Here is a 20,972-nt window from a genome sequence, read left to right on the forward strand (position 1 = left end):
TACAGCGCCAAAGACCCGGGTTCGATCCTGATTTCAGGATCTGTCTGTGTGGAGTTTGCACGTTGTCCCTGTGACCACATGGGTTTCCCCCAGGCGCTTCGACTTCCACCCACATTCCAAAGACTTTCGGGTTTGAAGGTTAATTGGTTTCTGTGAATTGCTCCTAGTGTGTAGGGAGTGGGTGCAAAAGTGGGATAACATAGAACTACTGTGAACGGGTGATAGAGTCGACTTAGTGGGCCGAATGGCCTGTTTTCACGCTAAACTAAGCTAACGGTCCTTGAGAAAATGGGAGCAAACACTTGCAAAGTGACATTGGAGAAGTAGTTTCCGGATTTTTATGCTGTATCAAAGAAGGAATAACGCATTAAATAGGAGCTGAGAGGTGGTGTTCCTTCCAAGTGTTTGCTGTAAAAGCTAACACATTACACTATTTCTTGAAAAGACTGGGGGATAAGACATCGTGTAGCTTGTTAATACTTTGACCCTAATTCTGTGTCAGAAATCCTGTAGAGTCTTAAGGACACAAGCATATTGCTATAATTGTTTAAAAAAAAATTCTCTTTCAGATTAACCTGCAACGCACAATGAGAATCACAGGATTGATTAGTCAGGGTGCTAAGAGACTTGGCAGCCCCGAATACGTAAAATCGTACAAGATTGCTTACAGTGGCGATGGCAAAACCTGGACTACTTACAAAGTAAAAGGCACCTATGAGGATATGGTAAGCTGAAGATATTTGAAATACATTTCGTCCATATGCTTTTATGTAAACATCATCAATAACAAATACCAGGATTTGCAGAGATATGGTTCGTACTTTTGGTGCCTAATTTCTATCTTCATTCTTCTTTAGAATTTAGACTTTAGAGATATGGTGTGGAAAAAGGCCCATTGAGTCCACAACAACCGGCGATCATCCCGGACGCTAGCACTACCCTACACACTAGGGACAATTGTAAAATTTACAGAACCCAATTAACCTACAGACCTGCACGTCTTTGGAGTGTGGGCGGAAAGCAGAGATCTCGGAGAAAACCCACGCAGGTCACGGCAGAGGGTTCAGTCAGTTGCCAGTTCAACTCAATTCATCTAGTGGGCGGCACGGTGGCGCAGCGGTAGAGTTGCTGCCTTACAGCGAATGCAGCGCCGGAGACTCAGGTTCGATCCTGACTACGGGCGCCGTCTGTACGGAGTTAGTACGTTCTCCCCGTGACCTGCGTGGGTTTTCTCCGAGATCTTCGGTTTCCTCCCACACTCCAAAGACGTACAGGTATGTAGGTTAATTGGCTGGGCAAATGTAAAAATTGTCCCTAGTGTGTGTAGGATAGTGTTAGTGTGTGGGGATCGCTGGGCGGCGTGGACCCGGTGGGCCGAAGGGCCTGTTTCTGCGCTGTATCTCTAAATCTAAAAAAAAAATCTAAATCTTGGCGGCACAGTGGCACACCTGATAGAGATGCTGCCTCACAACACTAAAGATCCGGGATTATCCTGACCTCGGATTCTCTCTGTGTAGAGTTTGCACTTTCTTCCTGTGACCCTGTGGGTATCCTCCAGGTTCTCTGGTTTCCTCCTACACCTGGAATGCACTGGTGGTTGTGGCAGACACAATAGTGGCATTTAAGAGACGAGGCATATGGTTATGCAGGGAATAGAGGGTCATGGACATGTGCAGGTAGATAAGGTTTTGGCATCATGTTCCGCACAGACCTAGTGGGCTGAAGGACCTGTTCTTATGTTGTACAGTTCTATGGTCAATGTTTGATTGAAAGGCGGAGGAGACTTGATGGGCCGAATGGCCTAATTCTTCTCCTATCACTTACGATTTTATGATGTTCTATCCCAAAGGCCTGTGAGTTTGCAGGTTAACTGGCCTCTGTAAATTGACCCTTTGTGTTTAGGAAGTGGATGTGTAAGTGGGATAATATAAAACCAGTGTGACTGGGTGATCGATGGTCGGCAAGGACTCGGTAGGCCAATGGGATGTCTCCATACTGTATCTTTCGATCAAAAAATCCTGACACCTAGAAACATAGAAAATAGGTGCTAAGGAGTGTTAAGGAGTAGGCCATTCAGCCCTTCGAGCCAGCACTAACATTCAATATGATCATGGATGATCATCGAAAATCAGTACTCCATTCCTACTTTTTCCCCATATCCCTTGATTCCGTTAGCCCTAAGAGCTATATCCAACTCTCTCTTGAATGCATCCAGTGAATTGGCCTCCACTGCCTTCTGTGGCAGAGAATTCCACATATTCTCTGGGTGAAAAGGTTTTTCCTCATCTCAGTCCTAAATGGCCTCCTCCTTAAACTGTGACCCCTGGATCTGGACTCCTCCGGACACCGGACACATGGTACCTGTAATGTCTTCAAGCGGGCTGCGTAGACCTTTAAAGGTCTTGCAGATGACACACCAGGAAGACAATAACATGATTTTTAATTATCTTTTCCAATTTTTAATCAAGTGATAAATAAAGATTGGAACACACACACAATTTATGATAGAAATAGATATATGTCATAAATACACATTGAATTTTATTTACATGCCGAGAGATTCAAAAATATAGGTTTTTTTGTGGGCCAGAATTTGCTTTGCCAAAATTTAAAATTAGACTTCATGCAACAAATGTTAGATTTTGAGGATATTTTACTTCAAGGCAACCACTTAAAAGAGCTTAAACTGCTTATTGTCTCAACTAATTTTGCTTGATTTTGTGCAGAAGATGACAAGCTGTGGCAGCCTCTGAGGGAGGACTGCATTTCTGGCAGCGACTGGGAGTTTTGTGTTAAACTGTCTGTGTTCAATCACCCCAAACCTGCCAGTTTCACGATCTAGTGACACAAGGTCATAAGGGATAGGAGCAGAATTAGGCCATTTGGCCCATCAAGTCTACTCTGCCATTCAATCATGGCTGATCTGTCTCTCCCTCCTCACCCCATTCTCCAGCCTTCTCCCCATAACCTCTGACACCCGTGCTAATCACGAATCTATCTATCTCTGCCTTAAAAATATCCACTGGCGGCCTCCACAGCCTTCTGTGGCAAAGAATTCTACAGACTCACATGACAGTGAGCACTGATAGATTCATTGTCAGGGCAGACAACGTCCCTTTATTCTTCTTGTTGACACTTTGGGCACTTTAATCACTGGTAGTGCACCAGCACTCTCCTTAGACAGAGTGGCTAATTGATCCGATTTTGTGTAAATCATCACCAAACACGGTGTAATAAGTCAGTACCTCGGAAAAATAGATAATTTAACATTTTTATGAGTAAATCAATTTCTTTTCACCTAGCGTCATAGAGCCACACAGTTATACAATGTCGGCCCAACTTGCCCACATCGACCCACATGTCCCATCTACACTAGTCCCACTTGCCCCTGCATTTAGCCAATATCCTCCTTTCATGTGTTTCCATTTACTCATTGAATTGAATAAGTGGGTTGAGGTACTATAGTTAAATTATAAGATCCAGTGTCTTTAATTTCCTGTCTTTGTGCTTTAATTCTTTGCCAACACTCTCAATAGTTGGTTATAATTCATAGTGGTTATTCTTAGTTTGTGGCATTAAATTAGCCTCAATAATTCAGGGAACTTCTAACAGAGAGGTTTATGTATGTTCTGCTTGAGTTTACTTTTAGTTTTAGAGATACAGCGCGAAAACAGGCCCTTCGGCCCACCTGGTCCGTGCCGACCAGCGATCCCCACACATTCACACCATCCTCCAACCACTAGGACCAATTTTTATATTTACCAAGCCAATTAACGTACAAAACTGTACGTCTTTGGAGTGTGGGAGTAAACCGAAGATCTCGGAGAAAACCCACGCAGGTCACAGAGAGAGAACGTACTAACTCTGTACAGCCAGCACCGGGATCGAACCCAGGTCTCCGGCACTGCATTCGCTGTAAGGCAGCAACTCCACCGCTGCACCACCGTGACCGCCCCCATGTGCATGATTGGATGGATAATTTAAGGGCCTGTCCCAGTTCGGCGATTTTTAAAGGCGACTGCCGGCGATTGTCAAAGTCGTAGCAGGTCGTCGAAAAACCGGCGATTGGACTCCTCCTACGACAATGTCTATGACAAGCTACGCCAACCTACCACCTAGTAGATGGCAAACTACCGACAACCGGCGACCCAGTCGTCGCAACTTAGGACGTCCACCTACGACAGCGCCTACGACAAGCTACGACAACCGAAGCCACCCTACCTCCACCCTCGGCAAGCTACGACCCTGTCAGGGCACAACTGATGACAACGGGGGTAGCCATTCCACGTAATTTTGGCGCCAAAGGGGTGTGGGTAGAGTTTCCAATCATTCTGCATCATGACTGCCATGGAGCAACATATGATGGCATTGCTCTTACAAGAAGAACAAGCCCTTGCTGCTTGCAGCGGCCCTCATGCTTAAAATTCTGTAAGACAGAAGGACAAGAAGAATGGGGAAGAAGAAGCCCAAGGAGAGGTCTGTGTGGTTGAAGCCCTTGTCCCTGAAGAGACCCAATGCAGTGCAATGTCAAAATAAATGAAAAGAGTTTGCTTTTCAATGCAGTGCAATGTTTGTGTTTGTGTTCGTTTTATAGGTCTAAATAAATGAAATTTAAATATTTGAAAGAGATGCCTTGAGAAACTACTCTGAAATACAATAACTTCAAACATCAATCTTTTGTCAAAATGTCCAAAATTTACTTTATTCAAACAAACAAAATTCGTATAAAAGGTGGATCAGCACCGGCGACAACCTAAGTCACCTGGCGACAACCTGGCGACAACCTACAACAGCGCCCACTACAGGAGGTGACAAGCTACGAACATTGGCGTCAAGCCAGCTGTCGCCGAACATTTTTGAACCTGGAAAATTTTCCGTGACGACCAGAAAAAAGCAACAACTTTTTGGAGACCACTCACGACCATGCCCGCAACACCACGCGACACACCGGCCACCGTGCGGCGACAGCCTAGTCGCCTGTAGTCGCCTTAAAAATCGCCGAACTGGGACAGGCCCTTAATGCTAACAATATTCAAGTTGTTACTAGAAAGATCTGCCAATGTTGAATAGAAACACTCCATATTATATAAATGTTTCTTTGTGTGAACTGATCTAGTCATTGATGTTGATAGCATTATTTCTAAGATCAAAACGTTAAAGACATAGTTATTTGGTTCTGACTTTCATCTGAATATCATATCATCATATCATATATATACAGCCGGAAACAGGCCTTTTCGGCCCTCCAAGTCCGTGCCGCCCAACGATCCCCGTACATTAACACTATCCTACACCCACTGGGGACAATTTTTACATTTACCCAGCCAATTAACCTACATACCTGTACGTCTTTGGAGTGTGGGAGGAAACCGAAGATCTCGGAGAAAACCCACGCAGGTCACGGGGAGAACGTACAAACTCCTTACAGTGCAGCACCCGTAGTCAGGATCGAACCTGAGTCTCCGGCGCTGCATTCGTTGTAAAGCAGCAACTCTACCGCTGCGCTACCGTGCCGCCCTTTTTTTGCGACACTTTATAAAAATTGGCCCTCATAAAAAAATTTGAAAGGTGCCTGTGACTATCTATTGTAAACACCTCAGTGATAATGAAGTGTACAGATTGTTAATTACAAGTTTGTTTAGATCCAGTGATAGAAGTAGAGGAAAGAGCGTGGAACAGTACAGCATTGAACGGCCTGCAATGTTTGTGCCGAACATGATGCCAAGTTTAACTGATCTCATCTGCCTGCATAAGATCCATATCTGTAATCACTGCACTACTAAGTGCCTATTTAAAAGCCTCTTAAACATTACTATGATGTTTGCCATATCATGACGTGTCTAAAATAAAGCAAAAAATGCTGGAAACACTCAGCAGGTCAGGCGATATCTATAGCAAATAAACTGTATTTAACAGTCACACTAATCTCTCTCTCTCTCTCTGTAGTTAAAGTCAAATTTTAACGGACAAAGACCTGCTACATCAATAAATTAATTGATTGCATTTTCCTTCTGAAATACTGCAGGTTTTCCGTGGAAATGGTGACAACAACACCCCACATGCAAATTCATTTAATCCTCCCATCGAGGCCCAGTTCATACGACTCTATCCCCAGGTCTGCAGGAGACACTGTACACTGAGGATGGAGCTGCTTGGCTGTGAGATGTCAGGTAATCTTAAATTAATGCATTTTGGCCCTTTTTTTGGCAGAAGATTGTTGATTTCAAAAGGATTGATTTTGTTAAAGCTATGAATTATACATTAACTTTACAGGAGTGGGTTTGTTCCGATTGATGTCATTGGTATCAGGCTTGTGGGACTAGCAGGTGTGATTAATGACTAGTTATGCACATTCATCGCACAAGTAGTTATTTCACAGGTTTCAGTGAGAGTTTATGGAATCAAGATCTAAATTTGTTGGTTTCGTGGCAAGTGGCCACGCAGATGAAATGTCTCCTGTTTTAGTTACAGGGCAAAAAATGGCATGTTACTCAACAAGTATAAGGAACCTTGCAGTTAATTTGTTTCAGAAACCAATCATTATGGCTAAAGATTGCTGCTCGGCCTTTGAATTTGCTGTATGTGGCCCTTTGTGAGAAGCTCTGGCAGGTGTAACAGAGTGCAAGTGTGCTGATTTCTTTCAGCATCTTCACTGTCTTGGTTGGCCTGCTTTCTCCATCTGTTTAGTTACGTTTCCAATCCCAACTATAAATAGAGATTTTCGTACAGAAGCCTTTCAGCCACCTTTTACTCCTCAGTGCTATCCACACATCAAACGGTTTCATTAGCTGAGCTCAGTTCGACTGCAGTAGCAGTAAAACTCTGATAATCAAGCATGTGTGGGACTTTGGTGGTACCAGATTGGCAGTTCTCTGGACTTTTGAATGTTATTTCTATAAATACCACAACACGCTTTCAATTCGTTTTTAAGCGGTATTGCGAATTTTTTTTACAGTGAACCCAGTCAGTTCAAAGGGAGCTTGAGAAACAGGCCTGTCATTTTAAAGAGAGCACAGGGATCGATGCTTGATGCGTTTAAAGAAAGTGCAGGAACCAGGGCTCCGATTATCGGATAGGGTTAGTGGGAACTCAGTCCTCACACACTGCCTGACCTCTGATCCTCTCTGACCCACTCCCCCACACTAAGCGCCCATCTCTCCCCCACACCAACAATCCATCCCTCCTCCACACCAACCATCCGTCCCTCCCCCACATTGACCACCCATCCCTACCTGACCCATTTCACCACAGTGATCACTGATGCCTCTCTGACCCATTTCCCCACACTGATCACTGATCACTGATCCTTCTCTGACCCACTACCCCGCACTAACCACCCATCCCTCCCCCATGTTGACTACCCATTCCTGTATGCAGTAAAACTCTGATAATCAAGCACGTGTCAGACTTTGGTGGTACCAGACTGGCAGTTCTCTGGACTTTTGAATGATATTTCTATTACTATCCACAACACGCTTCGTGTCGTTTTGTGTAAACCAGCATCTGCAGTCCCTTGTTTAAGCAGAATAAACAAAGCGACCACTTTGAGGGGTCAATGCCAATTGCGTGTTAGAGAACAACGAGGAGCCTCAGAAATACAAAGCGAGAGCCTCACAGACCTTACATTCAGGAAAAGAAAAGAAAAGCAGCAATGGCAAGAGGGACATAAACGTTCCGGAAGGGATCCGACAACGCAGTGTTGCTGCACCTGGTCAAACAGCGAACACACTCTTCCAGGGTTGATCCCATTCTGACCTGATTCAGCCTGCAACAACGCACGACTTTCATTTCTAGGGAATAAATTATCATTGCAGTCCAATTCCGGTGACATCAACAGGACTTGTACAGATCAGAAAGAGTGCAGGCTAAAATAGTATGTAGTATAAATCTACTGCTGTCCATTTAGTAAATAGACAATAGACAATAGGTGCAGGAGTAGGCCATTCGTCCCTTCGAGCCCGCACCACCATTCAATATGATCATGGCTGATCATTCTCAATCAGTACCCCGTTCCTGCCTTCTCCCTGTCATACCCCCTGACTCCGCTATCCTTAAGAGCTCTATCTAGCTCTCTCTTGACTGTGAACATAATTCACAGGGAGGTGTGAATGTAAACTCCATTCCAGGTAGAGAGGGTTAAAATTCTTTGCCTTTTTTAAATTAATGATAGATTGTTTCCTGAAAGGCAATCTAGCCTGTGGAGGAAGGAAATGCAGATGCTGGTTTAAACCGAAGATGCACAAAATGCTGGAGTAACTCAGCGGGACAGGCAGCATCTCTGAAGAGAAGGAATGGGTGATGTTTCGGGTCGAGACCCTTCTTCAGACTGTCGGTAATCTGGCCTACAGTTTACACAAGAATAGTTCATTATATAGTTGTCCATTTGCCGATAGACCTCTCTAAGAACCTTTTGGCTCACATTGGCAATGGGCTGAAAGGCAGCCTGGGAGCAAATGTCTTGTGTAGTTATTCCCTGCTTCAGGAATGAAGTAACGTCTTGAAAACCTCGATCTAGTCAACCCCTAATCCTTTTGAATTTCACAGAACACAACCCGAGTTGGCTGATCTCCGCTTGTAAAGGGATGTTTGGGATTTGGATGTTTTTTTCTGGTAAATCTATCTTGCACCTGCTCAAGACCAATATATCCTTCCCAAGTGCAGTGTTCAAAAACTGCTGACTGTGCCAAATGTGGTCACAGCACAGCTTTGTACAGGTCTAGTATAAAACATTCACATCACTGTGGCGATTGCACTTTAAATGTAAGTCTAGTGAATTATTGCACCGGGTTACTAAAGGTAATTTGTCATTCTATTTTAAAGCTATTCTTTTCTTATAGGCTGTTCAGAACCTCTGGGGATGAAATCAGGACATATCCAGGATTATCAGATTACCGCTTCCAACACCTTTAGGACCTTAAACATGGACATGTTTACATGGGAATCCTCGAAAGCTCGCCTGGATAAACAGGGAAAGATTAATGCTTGGACATCAGGGCGCAGCGATCAGTCACAATGGCTGCAGGTATTTGAGAATATCGTGCTTCCATGAACCATGCATGCCTTAACACCTTCCATGCCTCTGCTACGAATCAATGATGTGTAAAAGACCTCAAATTAAAACAAATCCACGTACAACCCAGTAATGAACTCCTGGCTCCGGTAATTTAGAAAATGGCTTTTAATGACTTTAGTCCCAAATATTGAAATATACTTTGTTCCCTAATGAATCTTTATCCATGCTTTAAGTGAGTGTTGCAATGCCTTTGCTCATTTCTTCTTTATATTCTTGCCCTACTATTGAAATCCTTTGGGATGAGGGGAAGTGTTAAACATCAAGCATTCCATCATTTCATTTTGCATTTACAATGCTGGAACGTGTGCATTCTCCAGCCTCACTTTGACCCATTTTAAAATGTTCCCCCTGCCTCATCTCCTGAATCGTTAATCTTCAGGTTTTTACATGATTTGGTTGTCTTCAATCACTGGAAACATTCCATCTTTCGCTACTCAATACATTGCATTTTGAAACCTTCCTCATGGTTTACCACGTTCTTTGCCGTTTTAACCGAAAACAGTACAATTTCTTTTCAAGTCGTGCTATTTCACAATTCTGTCGCGACCTGCCGAGAGGATGGTTCTCTTAACTGGGAGGTCTGGAACCAGAGGTCACAGTCTCAGGATAGGGAGTAAGACATTTAGGACTGAGTTAAGGAGAAACTTCTTCACATGAGTATTGGACCTGTTACTTCCAATGACAAAAGGCTGTTGAGGTTAAGTCAATGAATATATTAAAGCAGGGGATAGATTGATTTCTAACCAAAAAATACATCAAGAGTGTATATTTAGTTTAGTTTAGAGATACAGAGCAGAAACAGGCTCTTCGGCCCACCGGGTCCACGCCGACCTGCAATTCCCGCACATTAACACAAGCCCACGCGCACTAGAAACAATTTACACTAATACCAAGTATACAAACCCAAGCCAATTAATCTACAAACCTGTGCGTCTTTGGAGTTTGGGAGGAAATCGAAGATCTTGGACAAAACCCACACGGTCACGGGGAGAAAGTACAAACTCCGTACAGACAGCACCCGTAGTCGGGATTGAACCTGGGTCTCTGGCGCTGCAAGCACTTAAGGCAGCAACTCTACCGCTGCGCCACCATACCAGCCCTTGCCATGTATTGTGAGAGTGGGAAGAAAGTATTGAGACAAAGCAGCGTTATACAGAATGGAAACAGGTCCTTTGGCCCAGATTGTCCATGCTGAACATGTTATCTATCTATACTCATCCCATTTGCCTGCGTTTTATCCATATCCCTTTGAAACTTTCCTAGCCATGTCCCTGTCTAAATGTCTAAAGCATTGTAAATGTACCCTTCTCTACAATTTAGGTTCAGGTGTATTATTATCACAGGTACCGAAGTAATATGGAAAGCTTTGTTTTGTATGCTATTCAATCAGATCAGGTAATACGACTTGATCATTTGACTTAATCATAAATATGATCAAGTCAAATTCAAGTACAATAGATAGAGCAAAGGGATAGATACGGAGTACAGAATATTGTTCCCAGCATTGTAGATAATGAATTCCATAGACAAAGTCCATTAACCTATAGGGCACCACTGTGGCGCAGAGGTAGAGTTGTTGTCAGTGACCCAGGTTCGATCCTGACTAGGGGAGCTGTCTGTACAGAGTTTTTAATGTTCTTCCTGTGACTGCATGGTTTTCTCCAGGTGCTCCAGTTTCATCCCACACTCCAAAGACGTACAGGTTTGTAGGTTAATTGGCTTCTGTAAAATTATAAATTGTCCCTCGTGTGTCGGATAGTGCTAATGTATGGGGTGATCACTGATCGGTGCAGACTCAGTACGCTGAAGGGCCTGGTTTCATGCTGTATCTCCAAAGTCCAGCTACCTTACTGTCTTCCAGTGACCTCGCCTGCAGCTGAAGATTAGCTTAGTTTCGAGATACAGCACAGAAACGGGCCTTCGACCCACTGAGTCCTTGCTGACCAGCGATCTCTGAACACTAGCACTATCCTACACACTAGGCACAATTATATAATTTTACCGAAGCCAATTAACCTACAAACCTGAACGTCTTTGGAATGCAGGAGGAAATTGGAGCACCCGGAGAAACGAAAACCCACGCGGTCACGGGAAGAATGTACAGCCTCCGTACAGACAGCACCCATAGTTAGGGGCTATCCCAGGTCTCTGACACTGTAAAGCAGCAACTCTACCGCTACACTACCGCGCGGCCCTGAAGATGATGTAAATTTCTCTGCCAAGGCCGCAACAATTTCTTAGAGTCATACAGCATGGAAATATATCCCTCAGCCCAACTCATTGTTGTTCCTGTTTAAAAAATGCATTTACATTATCACCCAGGTGGTGTTATATTGTATTTCACTAGAATATGTGTCTGCAAGTGAGTAGAATATCTTAAAGTAAGTGTTGTTTTATTGGCAACCACGAGTGGCAGGTATATGGGTCGAACTGCCATAGGAGATAGTTGAGCCAGGTACTGTAATAACATTTAATAGACATTTGAACAAGTACATGGATAGGAAAGGTTTAGCCAGATGCGGGCAGGTAGGACTAGTGTAGATGGGGCATCTTGGTCAGCACGGGTAAGTTGGACCGAAGGGCCTCTTTCCATGCTGTATGACTCTGAGGTTAAAAAAAAATTATTCCACTTTTCATCAATATTGCTTATTAACTGGTTTTTTTGTGACGGTACAACTAAAAAAAATTAAATACTCGGATGATTTACAGCAACCCATAGTATTGCGTGAACCTTTGATCTACAAAAGAAGCACTGCTTGTTCGGGCTAAATGTGTCTGTAAATTTACATTTGGTTATAGAGACCAGACCAGAAGTAAAGCCCAGGGTTGAAATATCATTGGAGAGTGAAAATCAAAATCAAGATGGAAAAGGTTGCGAGATGAGGTTTTCCATGTGCGAAAGGTGTACTAAATACCTGATCATTGCAGCAGTTCAGAGAGATTGCACAGTAGGATGTCCAACCAATATCTGATTCGCTGTATAATAGTATGGAGGACATAACGATTAAATGAAAGTCTCTGTGTCTTGGAAATCAGAAAGACAAACAAAGTTGGAACTAACATCAGCGCAGAGAGAAACAGGCAAAAGGTATAGAAGTGTGAAAATGCACACCTCCAGATTTAGGGACAGTTTCTACCCAGCTGTTATCAGGCAACTGAATCATCCTACCACACCCAGAGAGCGGTCCTGAACTACTATCTACCTTATCTACCCACGGACTATCCTTGATCGGACTTTGCTGGCTTTACCTTGCACTAAATCTTATTCCCTTATCATGTATCTGTACACTGTACATGGCGTGATTGTAATCGTGTTTTGCCTTTCCGCTGACTGGTTAGCACGCAATAAAAGCATTTCACTGTACCTCGATACACGTGACAATATACTGAACTGAAACTGAGATTAGGGTTAAAGTCTTAGGTCAATAACCTATCATCGATATCACTAACCTGTCTCTCTGAACTGATGCTGCTGGGTCTACCGAATATATTCACTGCTTTCTGTATTTTATTTTTGATAAGGTTAAATCCAGCAGATTCTGTGAGTGGGAGTTGAGAAAACAAGGGAGGTTGGAGGCAAAGTGCAGATTCAGTTGTTGATTCATATAAGTATTAATGTCGTCACGTCAACATATGGAACCTTATCGAACTGCCATAGGAGATAGTTGAGCCAGGTACTGTAATAACATTTAATAGACATTTGAACAAGTCCATGGATATGGATCTTTATCTGAGCAAGTTGGGAATCATTATACGATAACTTTCCACAGAAAAATAGATTTTCCTCTTGCCACAGCCATTGTCCTGAAAACATTTCCCTTTTAATTGGGCTTAAATCTTAAATTTAATCTTTCTTGATTTATCAGCCTTATGAGGTCTGTGGGAAGATCAGTACATTTTGAAAAGTATATTCCTGAAAAAGATCAACTTAAATCAGAAAAATTCAAAATAAGCCCCACATATGAACAATCTGCTTCCACACATCAGTAGGAGACACAAGAAAGCAGTCTGAAGAAGGGTCTCGACCTGAAACGTCACACATTCCTTCTCTCCTGAGATACTGCCTGACCTGCTGAGTTACTCCAGCATTTTGTGAAATAAGTTGGAGACACCAAGTTATTACACAAGTGCAGTCTTGATTGTGGGGGCAATGTTTGCTGGATGTGGAACCAAAATCAAAATAAATCCATCAACATGTTGTTTGAGAATATAGACTTTACACTTAAGACTTTTAGAGTTAACACCCGGAGACGATTGACACTGTCCACGGGCAGAACGTACAAGCTCTGTACAGACAGCATCTGTAGTCAGGATCAAACCCGGGTCTCTGGCGCTGTAAGGCAGCAACTCTACCGCTGCGCCACCGTGTTAATTTTATTTTTGAGAATTTTTTTTAAATTCCAATTAGACTTTGAGGCCTCCAAGACCTTGAGAAATATGAAAGGCCACAAAATGTTCTTATGCCCAGTGTTTGTTGTTTTTCAACTTAATTTCCTTGGTGAGGAAAATTAGAATAAGGAATATACTGGTGCAATCTATATACCAAAACTCTCGTTTGTTATCTTGTTTGTGACTGAACTTCAGCCAAAACGGTACACGATAGCGCGACAATTGTAGGCCCACCTTACTCACCATTGTCACTTTAGTGATAATGCAAGTAGTTTTATTGAAATCGGTATAATATTTTTTGTTATTCACATTTTAAAGTTTAAAAGGAGGGGGAGGGGAGGAGGAAGGGAGGAGGGAGTGGGGGAGAAGAGAGAGGGGAAGGGGGGGTTGAGGAGAGAGGGGAGGGGGGGAGGACATATAAAATTCTTAAGGGGTTGGAGAGGCTAGATGCGGGAAGATTGTTCCCGATGTTGGGGGAGTCCAGAACCAGGGGTCACAGCTTAAGGATAAGGGGGAAGTCTTTTAGGACCGAGATGAGAAAACATTTCTTCACACAGAGAGTGGTGAGTCTGTGGAATTCTCTGCCACAGAAGGTAGTTGAGGCCAGTTCATTGGCTATATTTAAGAGGGAGTTAGATGTGGCCCTTTTTGCTAAAGGGATCAGGGGGTATGGAGAGAAGGCAGGTACAGGCTACTGAGCTGGATGATCAGCCATGATCATATTGAATGGCGGTGCAGGCTCGAAGGGCCGAATGGCCTACTCCTGCACCTATTTTCTATGTTTCTATGTTTCTATGCACCAATGCAGGAGAGGTTTGGGCCCCAACGGGTCCAATTGGTCGAGTAGATTAATAGAATTCAGGAGGTCAATATATTCAATTTCCCCGAACAAGGTAATCAATTCAGCAAATGCAAAATATAAGTGTGTAATTTAAAAAATCTATCTTTATGTAGACTGAAGTGTGTAATTTGCATAAAGTGAAAAATATTGTGCAACAATGATTCAGATTACAACCAAGATTTATTTTTTATCTCATACATTACCTTACATTATTTACCTAATCAGAGGAGAGAGATGAATTCAATTGCTGCACTGACTGTTTATTAAAGCCATTAGTAGTTTTGTCTGTGTGGTTAGCATTCCCCTCACCACAGTCAGTGCAGATGTTATGTTAAGTGTTGATTTCCCTCTGTTCATTAAGAGAAGGTGCAGAGGCTGATTTATGTACACTCTAAACAGTTGGCTGGTGCACTCATTCCTTCAGGCTTCAAAGTTGACAGATGGGCTGACGTCCCTTGTGATCAAAATGTCTGGCAACTATTTATTAGGTTAATTAAACAGATGATTGACCACAGTGCGAAGATTTAAAGATTTCCAATCCTCAGAAGTTCCCCCGTTCATGAAACTAATAGGTCTGATGTGGGTAAAGTGGGATGCAAGGCAACTGGAGTCCTGTGCTTGGGAAAGAGATTAGGGAGTAGTGGTAAAGCAACTGAACTCTCATGCTAAAATAAATAATTCAAATCTATTTGTGTAGTGGTGAATAATTTAATTTCATGTTTTTTTTCCTATTGTTATTCACTTCTTCTCCTTAGCCTTCCCTCCCCTTGCAGTCACTTCCTTATAATCCAGGGCTAGTAACTTTCAACGCCAGTCCTTTTAGACTTTAAAGATACAGCACGGAAACAGGCCCTTCGGCCCACCGAGTCTGGGCCGACCTATGATCATCCCGCACACTAGCACTATCCTATACACTAGGGACAATATATAATTATATCAAAGCCAATTACCCTACAAACATGTACTTCTTTTCAGTGTGGGAGGAAACAGACAATCTTACAGACAGCCAAGATTGAACCCTGGTCTCTGGTGCTGTAAGGCAGCAGGTCTACCGCTATGCTCCTGTGCCGCCCAAAGTTTAGTCCTATCTGAACTCCTTCACTCTTCACTGTTTCTTGGGAAAATAATGTATTATCCTTGGAAAATGTACAAGGATAATGTATTATCCTTGTATAAAATGTTCCCATTAAATATTATGTTAAATCCTTTAAATTGTGAGGGCTTTACATCAAAGGAACTAAGTAAAGCAAAATAGGAAGTGGAGGTAAATTTGCTGTTTGTTTCTTCCCATTTGGAGAAATGGAAATATTACTTGGATAACTCTTACTGAATGGTGCTATTTTAGAAACCTAATTTATTTCCAAGTCATTCCATATCAATTTGTAACGAAATACAATAGTTTCACAGAGTCACACAACATTAAAATTGTCCGCAGCTAGACACGAAAAGCTGGAGTAACTCAGTGGGACAGGCAACATCTCTGGAGCGAAGGAAAGGGTGACATTTGGGCCGAGACCCTTCTTTAGAGCGCACTGGTTCTCCTCCAACTATCAAACATCAACCTACACTCATCCTACACTAATGCCATATTATTCACCCTACACCAATTAACCCCTTATTCTACCATTCACCCACAAACCAAGGAAAACTTACATCAGCCATTAACCTATACACATGCCTTTGCTACTTCAAGAAAGTCTGAATGGACCACTTTCTGTTGAATTAACATCTTACTGACTCCTGAGTCCAACTTTTTGACCAGCATTGTCTGGCAAAACCCTGTCTGAGAAAGATGGTTAAAAAGATGGTTTACTAAGAGTAATTTATCTAATTCCCTTCCTAACCTCTCCCAAACGAACACACACCACTGCGCAAGCAAGCATGACACCTGGAAGAAGAAATAAAAGTTCAATCTTTGACCTTGTAGATGATGTCAAATGGTATTGTCAGATCTGAAGTCTCAAACTAAGTCCTGCTAAAGCCAGTTAACATCCAGAATCTTGCCTGAGAAGTCCAGGGGATATAATGTGGAGAAATATGTAGCCCCACCAGAAAAACCTGGCCCTCCCTTCTCCTTCGCTTCATCTTCATCAATCACAGTTAGTTGCTATCTTCCTGACGCATGACCTCACTATCGCTTCATAAGGTCATAAGGAACAGTAGTAGCATTGGGACATTCGGCCCATCATCTACTCCACCATTCAATCATGGCTGATCTATCTCTCCCTCTTAACCCCATTCCCCTGCCTTCTCCCCATAACCCCAGACACCTGTATTAATCAAGAATCTATCTAGCTCTGCCTTAAAAATATCCACTGACTTGGCTTCCACAGCCTTCCTTGGCAAAGTATTCCACAGATTCACCACCCTCTGACTAAATAAATTTCTCCTCGTCTCCTTCCTAAATGAACATCCTTGAATTCTGAGGCTTCAACGTCTTTAGTTTAGCTGAGTTTTGAGATACAGTGTAGAAATGGGCTCTCCGGCCCACGGAGTCCACGCCAACCCTCATCCCTTCTGCGCACTCTAATGCTTTCCAGAGAAGCCTCATGCCTGATTTTCTGCATTGATATTGTTCCATTAATCCGGGAGTCAGAAAGATTATGCTTTTCTGTCCACACTTATTCTGATAGTTACTACAGGTGGTCATTGTATTTGTTGGGATCCCCTAACTTTTATGACCAAGTCACAGGAGGCAATAAAGAGAACTGTCACAGTTAGAAAAAAAAAGACACAAAATGCTGAAGTAACTCAGTGGCTGAGGCAACATCTCTGGAGAAAATGGATAGGTGACATTTCAGTCGGGACCCTTCTTCAGACTGATTGGGGGGGGTGGGGGGAGGGGTTGAAAGAAAGCTAGAAGAGAGGGCTGGATAAAACCTGGCAGATAATAGGTGGATATGGGGAGGTGGAAGGGGGTCAAAAAACGGACAAAGCCCAGAGATGAAAGACAGAAGGTGTGAGACAAGAGGATTGAAGAGTTGTGAAAATGTGAAGCTGGAGGAAGGAATGCAGGTGGAAGGTGAGGGGAGAAATAGATGTGGGTCCAGGTGAGGCACTGGGGAGGGGGTGAAGGTGGGGAGGGGAGTTGTAGTTACCTAAAAGTTGAGAAATCAATGTTCCTACCATTGTGTTGTAAGCTACCCAAGCGGAATAAGAGGTGCTGCTCCTCCAGTTTGTGTGTGGCCTTTGCTCTGGCAATGGAGGAGGCACAGGACATAAAGGTCAGTATGGGAATGGGACATGAAATGATTCGCAATCAAGAGATCCGATAGGATTGGCGTTCCAAGTGCAAGCCTTCAGCAAAATAGTCTCCAACTCTGTGCTTGGCCTTGCCAATATACAGGAGGCCACATGAGGTAGATGATGTTAAAGGAGGGGCATGTGAACCTCCTTTGCACCTGGAGGGACTGCTGGGGTCCCTAGATGGAGGTGACGGAGGAGAGATAGGGAAAGGTGTTGCAGCTCCTGGGGTTGGAGGGGAAAGTACCTGGGGAGGAGGCGGTTTTTTTAGGTGGAAAGTGGGTGAGTGAACCAAGGAATTGCGGTGGGAGCGATCTCTGGTGGAGGTGGAATCGGATGGAGATGGAATGATGGGACTGGTGGTGGGTTCACTTTGGAGGTGACGGAAATGTCAGAGGATGATGTGTTGGATGCGGTGGCTGGCGGGGTGAAAGGTGAGGACCAGGGGAACACAATCCTTGTTGCATCTGGGGGAGTGGGAGTGGGAGCAGAACTGTGGGACGTAGACAAGATCCGGATGAGGGATCCATCCATGACAGCGGGCGGAATCCATGTTTACTAAACGGATATCTTAGGGGGAAAAAGGGAGAGTTGAGAAGAATATTACAAAATTAACTAAATCACAGTAATAACCAGCTGTTATTCAATTTCTATTGGATAAATAAATAATCTACTGTAGGTGAAATGATGAACCGATGGAAGTGACTCCTTGCTGATGGAAATTATATTGAGGAAGAATTGTAGCTGTGCAGGGAAAAGTACTAGGAATGGGTTTAGCTCAAATACATTTGCAGAGAGTTGGCACAAGTCACTGTAGTCAGAGGGTGTTGAATCTGAATGCATTGCCACAGACGGCTGTGGAGGCCAGGCCACTGGGTATTTTTAAGGCGCAGATTGACAGATTCTTGATTAGTACGGCTGCCAAGGGTTGTGGGGAAAAGGCAGGAGAATGGGGTTGAGAGGGAAATGAATGGGGTTGAGAGAGATCAGCCATGATTGAATGACGGAGTAGACTTGATGAGCCAAATGGCCTAATTCTGCTCCTGTAACTTATGAACTTATGAAGTTCCGCCTCCTGAATGACCTCTGGGTAAGTACCTTGCACTCTCGAAGGAGCCAGAAATGGCAACTGGCTTCAAATGTCTCCAGAAAATACTCGTAGCAGAGTTCAGTGCAGAATCAATAATAAAATTGTTTGATTTTGTGCATTGATGAATTCACAATTGATTTGGCACTCCATTTTCCTCACTTAAGTGTTCCCTGGCATGTTGCCTGTACTGCTGAATTTCTGCATATTCAGGCTTTGCCAACGGTACAAACTGTATGGTGCTATTTGGTCTCGCCACCTAATTAGAGTAAGCCTCAAAAATATGTCCGGCCTAATTCCAACAGCATTAACACAGAGTGGAATGTGGGTAGGAAATCTAGGATAAGAGTTTCTGTCTACAACGCCTATTCAGTATTCTAATGTTCCACACAACAAAAATGCTGATATACATTTTACATTTTTGATAAAAATAGGTTGAAGTTCCAGCAGATCTCATTGAAGGGAGCATGGAGCTTAATTTCAGATTAGGGCGGTCATGGTGGCACAGCGGTTGCTGCCTTACAGCAAATGCAGCGCCGGAGACCCGTGTTCGATCCTGACCACGGGTGCTGTCTGTATGGAGTTTGTACGTTCTCCCCATGATCTGCGTGGGTTTTCTCCGAGATCTTCGGTTTCCTTCCACACTCCAAAGACGTACAGGTTTGTCGGTTAATGGACTTGGTAAATGTAAAAATTGTCCCAAGTGGGTGTAGGATAGTGTTAATGTGCGGGGATCGTTGGGCGGCACAGACCCGGTGGGCCAAAGGGCCTCTTTCTGTGCTGTATCTCCAAACTAAAATTAAACTAAACTAAACTAAGATAATAATGCCTTACATGTAATATTGCAATGCCTAGAAACATAGAAACATAGAAAATAGGTGCAGGAGTAGGCCATTCGGCCCTTCGAGCCTGCACCACCATTCAATATGATCATGGCTGATCATTCAGCTCAGTAGCCTGTACCTGCCTTCTCTCCATACCCCCTGATCCCTTTAGCAAAAAGGGCCACATCTAACTCCCTCTTAAATATAGCCAATGAACTGGCCTCAACTACCTTCTGTGGCAGAGAATTCCACAGACTCACCACTCTCTGTGTGAAGAAATGTTTTCTCATCTCGGTCCTAAAAGACTTCCCCCTTATCCTTAAGCTGTGACCCCTGGTTCTGGACTCCCCCAACATCGGGAACAATCTTCCCGCATCTAGCCTCTCCAACCCCTTAAGAATTTTATATGTTTCTATAAGATCCCCCCTCAGTCTTCTAAATTCCAGCGAGTACAAGCCCAGTCTATCCAGTCTTTCCTCATATGAAAGTCCCGCCATCCCAGGGATCAATCTGGTGAACCTTCTCTGTACTCCCTCCAAGGCAAGAAAGTCTTTCCTCAGGTTAGGAGACCAAAACTGCACACAATACTCCAGGTGCGGTCTCACCAAGGCCCTGTACAACTGCAGCAGAACCTCCCTGCTCCTAAACTCAAATCCTCTTGCTATGAATGCCAACATACCATTCGCTTTCTTCACTGCCTGCTGCACCTGCATGCTTGCTTTCAATGACTGGTGCACCATGACACCCAGGTCACGTTGTATCTCCCCTTCTCCCAATCGGTCACCATTCAGGTAATACTCTGCTTTCCTGTTCTTGCCGCCAAAGTGGATAACCTCACATTTATCCACATTATATTGCATCTGCCATGCATTTGCCCACTCGCCTAATCTATCCAAGTCACTCTGCAGCCTCCTAGCATCCTCCTCGCAGCTAACACTGCCACCCAGCTTCGTGTCATCCGCAAATTTAGAGATGTTGCATTCAATTCCCTCGTCCAAATCATTAATATACACTGTAAATAACTGGGGTCCCAGCACTGAGCCTTGCGGTACCCCACTAGTGACTGCCTGCCATTCCGAAAAGGACCCGTTTATTCCTACTCTTTGCTTCCTGTCCGCCAACCAATTTTCTATCCACCTCAACACTGAACCCTCAATACCGTGTGCTTTAAGTTTGTACATCAATCTCCTATGTGGGACTTTGTCGAAGGCCTTCTGAAAGTCCAGATATAACACTGGGCCACTCTACTAGTTATATCCTCGAAAAATTCTATAAGATTCGTCAGACATGATTTGCCTTTGGTAAATCCATGCTGACTTTGTCCGATGATTTCACCACTTTCCAAATGTAATGCTATCACATCTTTAATAACTGACTCTAGCATTTTCCCCACTACCGATGTTAGGCTAACTGGTCTATAATTCCCCGTTTTCTCTCTCCCTCCCTTTTTAAAAAGTGGGGTTACATTAGCTACCCTCTAGTCCTCAGGAACTACTCCAGAATCTAAAGAGTTTT

At 43.6% G+C, this 20,972-nt stretch overlaps 1 protein-coding gene across 1 annotated transcript in view; it reads left to right on the plus strand.

Annotated features, from left to right (window-relative positions):
• Positions 1 to 569: 569 nt before the first annotated feature.
• LOC144591349 (EGF-like repeat and discoidin I-like domain-containing protein 3) overlaps positions 570 to 20,972 on the plus strand; it is a gene marked incomplete at both ends in the record, with an annotated part of 41,739 nt that continues 21,336 nt past the window's right edge. Inside the window, 3 exons of the mRNA XM_078395574.1 lie at positions 570 to 725; positions 6,026 to 6,170; positions 8,838 to 9,022. Of these exons, the coding sequence (XP_078251700.1) occupies positions 570 to 725; positions 6,026 to 6,170; positions 8,838 to 9,022 (486 nt within the window). The remainder of the gene's footprint in view (positions 726 to 6,025; positions 6,171 to 8,837; positions 9,023 to 20,972) is intronic.

This window comes from Rhinoraja longicauda, unplaced genomic scaffold (assembly GCF_053455715.1).
Source record: "Rhinoraja longicauda isolate Sanriku21f unplaced genomic scaffold, sRhiLon1.1 Scf000893, whole genome shotgun sequence".
NCBI classification, from domain to species: domain Eukaryota; kingdom Metazoa; phylum Chordata; class Chondrichthyes; order Rajiformes; family Arhynchobatidae; genus Rhinoraja; species Rhinoraja longicauda.